The sequence below is a fragment of the Otolemur garnettii genome, unplaced genomic scaffold (genome assembly GCF_000181295.1).
Source record: "Otolemur garnettii isolate 467f Iridium unplaced genomic scaffold, OtoGar3 scaffold00081, whole genome shotgun sequence".
Taxonomy (NCBI): domain Eukaryota; kingdom Metazoa; phylum Chordata; class Mammalia; order Primates; family Galagidae; genus Otolemur; species Otolemur garnettii.
The window spans coordinates 5,403,579-5,410,473 of NW_003852476.1; the positions used below are offsets into that span (position 1 = coordinate 5,403,579).

Genomic DNA, 6,895 nt, shown 5'->3' on the forward strand with positions numbered 1-6,895 from the left:
AGAACCCAGCGTCTGCCCGGGACCTCTCGTGGGAGCCACCTGGGCAGGCCACAGGCCCAGGCTGCCGCTGGGCTCTGGCTCTCCGGATCACCTGGTCGAAGGCAAAAGGAAAACGAAGTGTGAGGTGAGGCATAAGGGGCTGCCACAAAACCCCGAAATTGGTAAGAGAAAATAAATCTACCGTTTTGCAAAATTAAGACCAAGGCGGAGGACCAGCGTTCCCTGGCTAACCTCAGAGAAGTGAGCTTGAAGGGTGGGGTGAGGGTCACCACCGTCTCCGCAGCAGGCTCATTGCTAAGGAAGCGTGAGGCTCCGCTCTTTCCAGGGTTGGGGGCTCGACTCACATATTTCTTCCTGTTTGTTTCTTCCCCGAGTGAGGCTGGTGAACAAATAAGTGATTCCAGGGGGTCTGGTGCAGTTTATTTTCTTTGCATTAATAAAATTTAAAGTCCCTGACAATGGCGAGAACAGAATCTCCTGCCCGTAGACCCCGGACCTCCCGGCGCTTCTCGAGCCCCTCCCACCGGGGACAGGGCTCCAGGGCGGCCGCCGAGAGCTCGCGCTCCCTTCTGGGGGCTCCGGCGGGGCCAACACAGACCCTCGGTCCCAACGGACTGCGAGCCTCGCCTCCGACGCGCCGAAGCCAAAGCGCCTTCTTACCTAATATTCGCTGAACTATTGTCCAAGAAATGGGCCATACAATTAATATTCCCATTTTCTGGATGAGGCGCCTAGACTCATGAAATTAACATGAGCCGCACACAAAGACTAAGGGTAAGGCGCCCGCTCTACCTGAACAGCCGCCCGCGAACTGTGCAGGGCGCTGGGAGGCGTGGTCCGGTGCTCGCCTTCTCCCACCTGCCGCGCTGGGCGCATGGGCCGGTCCCCTCTGGACTGGTGGGCTGTAAGGTCTCTGCGGACCCACGGCTGCTCTGCTGGAGAAGGACCAGGCTGAAGCCGCGAGTCTGAGAGCAGGAGCCGACAGAGAACCATCCGGCAAGGAAAAATACATCTCTGCAAACTGCATCAGAGCTTTCCTTGCCTCGCCAGAGGGTCTGGGAACGCCGCCTTCCCGGGGGCTGGCTCCATCCCTGCCTGGCCCTCCAGGCCTGGGTTTTCTGCACAGCAGATTCTACTCTGCCTTAGTGTTCTGGGCCCTTGTATGCCTTGTTTCTCACTAAAATTTGTCCTTCGGGCTGATTCTCAAGTTGCTGCAAGCCAGAGAAGGTTTACGCTTTGCCATTATCTTCATTGTCCCCTTTATTTTGCCCCTGCCCTGTCTTATTTCAAGAAAATGAGCTCTTAGAAAAGAAAGCCTCTCCGTTGAGGCGGCTGACAATCTCATAGAAATGATGTAAATGGTTGCAGGGCCTTTTTCTTCCCCTCTGCTATTTTTTTCGAGTGAACTGTGAAGATCTGTGAAAATAATATCAGGGTTTTCCATCAGAACGAGCTTTGCCCGGCACTCAGGCGTAGCATGATCTGACCTGACACCTCCAACCATCTGTGCTATCTATCTGCCTTCTGATTTACCAGATCTGTACAAGCCGCATACAAATTGTACTTGATACTAAAGAAAAGACAGTCGGGCCCAGTGCAGATCGTGGTGAACATCTCCATCAGATTCCTTCTGGGGCTGGGCCTTCTGAAGACTGGTGTTTTAGTTGAACACTCACTCTCATCAATTATTTTCTTTAGTACCAAAAAAGATTTCTACCAAAGGCCCAGATGACATGGTGGTTTCTTTGACCCAGGACTGGACTGTCTATTGGGAATTAATAGAAGTTTCCAATTCAATCTACTAGCCTAAAGTCAGGGCCACCAAGAAGGCCCTTCCTCTATGCAGGAATGGTCAATTGTCCATCAGCACAGGCAGCCCTTTCTAGGACACCCTTTGCCCCCTGCCCCAAATCGTTGTGGACTGCCCTTCTGCATTGGCTTTACTGAATTGTTTTGGGGCTAAAAAAGCCAAGGTTGGAGTTTCTATCTCCAGCTCCAGAGTTATGTGTATGTGCCAACACAGACCTGCAAAGTTAGCCTGCAAGAAGAGCAGCAAACTGATATTTTAAGAAACAACTTGGAAATAAGCTTTTTAGTAGCTGTCCTGACCTACCAATGACTTCTCGCTCTAGATGTGGCTATACTGCGCATTTGTTCAAGTCCATTAAACTGTGGGGGTGGGGTGGGGTGGGATAAAAAGCATAATCTTTATTTGGGTGAGAGGACCCTTCGGCACCCCACCCTTTTCTTGACATGTTCCTGATCAGCATCTGTTGGGTGTCAGCGTGCCCTTGCTCTCATTTACAATTATTTTACTGGAATAGAGTCCAAACTGACCTCTACCGATCTCCGATATCCAGTAAGCCGTTCCCTCAGCTCGAGGTTTGCTACCCACTCAGCGGTCTGGGCATCCGTAAAAGGGGGGAGGGAAGGCCTGCAGAGAGGAGTACGTGGAAGAAATGAGAAGCTACGCTTCTCCCTCCCTCACCCCTCAAGGTTTGCTGTTTCGTTATAACTAAAGGAGCGAATTATCATCGGAGTCTTTCGACTTGGCCGCGTCCTCTTTGTCCTCTGCAGACGTTCGACCTCGACTGAGTCCACACTGTGCCAAAGAGAATCTCTGCAGCTTCACTGCCTCTTTGGTGGGAAAAAAGGAGGAAGGGGTAGAGCTGGGGGCAGAAGGAGTGAAACGCTGTGGCGCTCGCTTCTGTTTTCCTCCCAGCCAGTCGCGCGTCTTTCATCCATCCTCTAGGTTCTGCTAAACAGTGAAGAAAAGTCCACGGGCTCAACGGCGGGCGCTGTCGAGCGCGGGGAGGTGCTGAAATGACCCGGGTGCGCTGGGCGCAGCCTTGATTGGCAGAGCCGACTGGTGACTGACAGGGGGTCTCCATGGCGCCCGCGCCGCCAATCCGCCCACCCCAATAGCTGCAGCCTGCCTGCCAGCGCGCCGGAGCCAAGTCCAGCCGAACCCCTCGCCGCCCAGCTCGCATCTCTCCAGCTCGGGCCACTTGCTCCCGGCCGTCCCCACACCGCCGCCCCCCCCTCCCCCCCCCGGGCTGGCCGTGTGTTTTCTCTGCCCCAAGTCGCCTCACCGATAAGAGCCTGGCGCACCCGGCCAGGTTCGCGGGTATCTGCTGCTTGTCCCGCTCCAGGCTCAGTGCCCCGGCCGCCGCCGCTGGCGTTGCCTCGATGTTCCAGCTGCCCATTTTGAATTTCAGTCCCCAGCAAGTGGCAGGGGTATGCGAAACCTTGGAAGAGAGTGGCGACGTGGAGCGCCTGGGTCGCTTCCTCTGGTCGCTGCCCGTGGCCCCAGCGGCCTGCGAAGCCCTCAACAAGAACGAGTCTGTGCTGCGCGCGCGAGCCATTGTGGCCTTTCACGGTGGCAACTACCGCGAGCTCTACCATATCCTGGAAAATCACAAGTTCACCAAGGAGTCGCACGCCAAGCTGCAGGCGCTGTGGCTTGAAGCACACTACCAGGAGGCTGAGAAGCTTCGCGGACGGCCCCTGGGACCGGTGGACAAGTACCGCGTAAGGAAGAAGTTCCCACTGCCGCGCACCATTTGGGATGGCGAACAGAAAACACACTGCTTCAAGGAGCGGACGAGACACCTGCTGCGCGAGTGGTACCTGCAGGATCCCTACCCTAACCCCAGCAAAAAGCGCGAGCTCGCCCAGGCAACGGGACTGACCCCCACACAGGTGGGCAACTGGTTCAAAAATCGCCGACAAAGGGACCGTGCGGCTGCAGCCAAGAACAGGTCGGTACCTTAAGGACTCGGTGCTTTGCCGGCACAGGGGAGGTGGCGGGTGGAGGCACCCCTGGAGCCCTTACATAACAGTCCTGGTGACTCTAATTCAGCAGGATTGGGGACCACAGTCTGTCTTGCCTTATGAGCGCACACTGCGTTCTGGGCTGCTGGACCGAGGTTCCCTCCCTGGCTCGCGGTTCCCCACCCTCTCACTCTGGGTGCCTTAGGGCAGCTGCAGCAAGCAGCTGGGTCACCAAACCAAGGCTTCACTGGGGGTGGAGAAAGAGGCAAGAAATAAAACTTAAAATTCCAGAAACAATTAGGGACCACAAGACTTAAAGCCAGTTCTTGTAAGCCTGGGCCGAGGGTCCTAGTATTACGTGAAGCCCGGTTTATTAGCAATGTGTCAGTTCGTGTTGATTATCATTTTCAAAGCCCAGGTTCTCTTTAGTGTATTGAAAGTAATTTTCCATTGACTCCTGTGTGGAAGAAGTGGGAAGTTTGAGTTTTCCTCTTCCCACAGCGGACACCCTTGTGTCAAAACAGCAAACTAGGCCGCCAAGGCTGTACATTCCCCAGAGCGTGCGTGCATCAGGATTACCTAAACATTTTGGCGCAGAGCGCAGCCTCATGCCCCCAGGCCCAAACGCTCCGTGTAACCCCCACGCAACCCTTTCTGCCTTTAGTTTGGGCTGAACTGGTCCCAGGAGCACAGACTCAGGTGTGAGCCCTAGGCACACGCACCACTGGGAAGGGGGGCCAGGTCCTGATCTGTCCTTGTCACCTACGCCTCAGCCATTCCCTGACAATCCTGTAAATCTCCCCAAAGCGGACAACTACCTGGAAAGACGCTGCAAGCCCAGCATCTCAAAGACAGGGAGATGAGGAGCTGATGAAGGGAGTGACTGAGAGAGGGGCACAGCTGCGGGGTCTGCAGAGAGGCGGCTGGGGACTCCATCGCGACCTTCGCCGCCTCGCCTTCCCCGCTCTAACTGCAAAGTCAAGGAAGGGCCTCTGGCCGCTAGATTGGAGGGACAGAACAGACGAAGGTCGGGAAGGAGTGGCAGACTGGTAGCTGTGTTGCGATGCGCTGTGACCCGGGTCTCCTTTCTTCTCTTAGACTCCAGCAGCAGGTCCTGTCGCAGGGTTCCGGGCGGGCACTACGGGCAGAGGGCGAGGGCATGCCGGAAGTGTTGGGAGTCGCCGCCAGCCCAGCAGCCAGTCTATCCAGCAAGGCGGCCACGTCGGCCATCTCCATCACGTCCAGCGACAGCGAGTGCGACATCTGAGCTGCTCACTCAGAATGCTTAGTAAGAGAATCTGGTGTAAGAACAAGATAAACAAAATGAGAGAGGGAGAAAGGATGAGAGAGCAGCAAACCCAGCGCCAGCGAAGCCAGGTGACCAGGGACCCGCGGGCTCAGGGTGCAGTGTGGGCCCAGAGGCGAGCCTGGCTCCACTGGTGCCCTTTGGCGGAGACCGCATGGGCCCGCGGTGAGGCTTGACCGTTTTGCTTTTTCCCAAGGAAATTACTGCAAAAACGCCTTCAGAACCGGAACCGAACTATAAGCTGAGCGCTTGCCCTGAGTCTCTCCATGGGTATTTCACGGCAAAGGCACACTGTTACATATGTATAACTTTTGCTTTAAAGTTTTTTTTTTAACAAAACATATATGCTGTTTATTTACTTATTTAAGAGACTGCCGTGGTAGGTTTCTCTGTAGCTAGGGGAACTTCCTGCTTTTAAACGGGCAGGCTGGCGCTGATGGGTTCTTTGTGGAGAAGCCAAACAATAAAACAACCTGGTGAGCAACCTTTCTTAATTAAGGGAGCTGCGCTCAGATTCCTTTAAAAAAAAAAAAAAAAAAAAAAAAGCATTCCCTTCGCTGGCAGGGACCTTTGTGCAAATGGTCTCAGGAAATTCTTCTATCTTTTTCGTTTTCTGGTGTTTCCTGGTATTATTTTTAAAAACAACAGGTGATAGATCCTGACCACCTCCCACATCAAGTTATATGTATGCATGTATACACCTACACACATACATACACATTATGATGCATTTCAGCCTAGGAACTGGCAAATGAGCATGCTCTGCAAAGCAATTCCTCACATCCCAGTATAGACAACTACGGTTTTTATCAAAGTGTCAAAGGTTTTCAGAAACAATTTAGGAAGTTAAATGCTGGGACTTGAGTATTAATAGTAAATCCTATTTTATAAAAATTCAAAACTATCTGGTACAGGCTCTGCAGCTAGAAAGGCTTCCAGCTCCTTTGAGGCCCTCTCCCATACAAATAGCAGTGGGCACCCATGATCATTTTAAAGTGAACATATTGTGCATTTATGATTGTGCTTTTATTAAAATAAGACAAAAGACAAGTAGAGAGGATGTAAGTAGCCAGCATCTTCTTGCTGCAGAACCAGGTTTTAATCAAGCCAGTGATTTTCCAAGAGAGATACTGAGATGAGGGACAGGATGTAATCACATTATATATAAAACAAGGCTGCAGAGAAATGACAGGCATTTTGAAAAACTGATCTCTAAGAAAAGAAAGAAAGAAAAACTGATCTGTACATTAAATAGGAAACAAGTCATTAAGGACCTCATTGTCCTCATAATGGCCTCAATTAAAAATATAAAATACTCTCAGCATTTAATTTTTCCTGTTCATCAGCATGTGTGCACCCACACGCACCTGTGTAGATGAGCACACACACCACCAAAACACCTACCACTCTTGCACTAAGAAAGTAAATGCTATCCAGAGAGTCTCTAATTTTTCCGCTAGTAAAGATTGCATATTATAAAATTTGTCATTGATCTTTACATCACTTGAGCTGGACTTCCCTTTCCACATCCCCCCCTTTAGTTTTTTCCTGTTGCCTCTCTGTCCTTGTAAGATGCTCTTCGGATCAGAAGCCTCCTAACTCTTTCACCAGAAGGGCCAAAAAGCAAATCAAACAAAAATGAGTGAAGTCATGGAAAACAAAAAGCAGGCAAGTGGCAAGATAGACAGTGGAATCCCAAGACAAGAGTAAGGGTTTGACTTTTGATTTCTAAATCTTTTAAACAGATTTGGCTCCGTTGGGCTTTATGAATGGCTGTCATTGTGTAAGGCAGCCCTCATCCAAAGAATTCTTGAA

The 6,895-nt window shown here is 51.9% G+C and overlaps 1 protein-coding gene across 1 annotated transcript; it reads left to right on the forward strand.

The window, feature by feature from the left end:
- Positions 1-2,998: 2,998 nt before the first annotated feature.
- SIX6 (SIX homeobox 6) lies at positions 2,999-5,578 on the forward strand. The gene is made up of 2 exons (XM_012807980.1): positions 2,999-3,761; positions 4,873-5,578. The coding sequence occupies exons 1-2, from the start codon at positions 3,190-3,192 to the stop codon at positions 5,039-5,041; spliced, it is 741 nt and encodes a 246-aa protein (XP_012663434.1). The 5' UTR covers positions 2,999-3,189; the 3' UTR covers positions 5,042-5,578.
- The last annotated feature ends 1,317 nt before the right edge of the window (positions 5,579-6,895 follow it).

Coding starts and splice junctions, on each gene's coding strand:
- SIX6 (XM_012807980.1), top strand. CDS start 3,190: ATGTTCCAGCTGCCCATTTTGAATTTCAGTCCCCAGCAAGTGGCAGGG. Junction 3,762..4,872: donor GCGGCTGCAGCCAAGAACAG/GTCGGTACCTTA, acceptor TTCTTCTCTTAG/ACTCCAGCAGCAGGTCCTGT.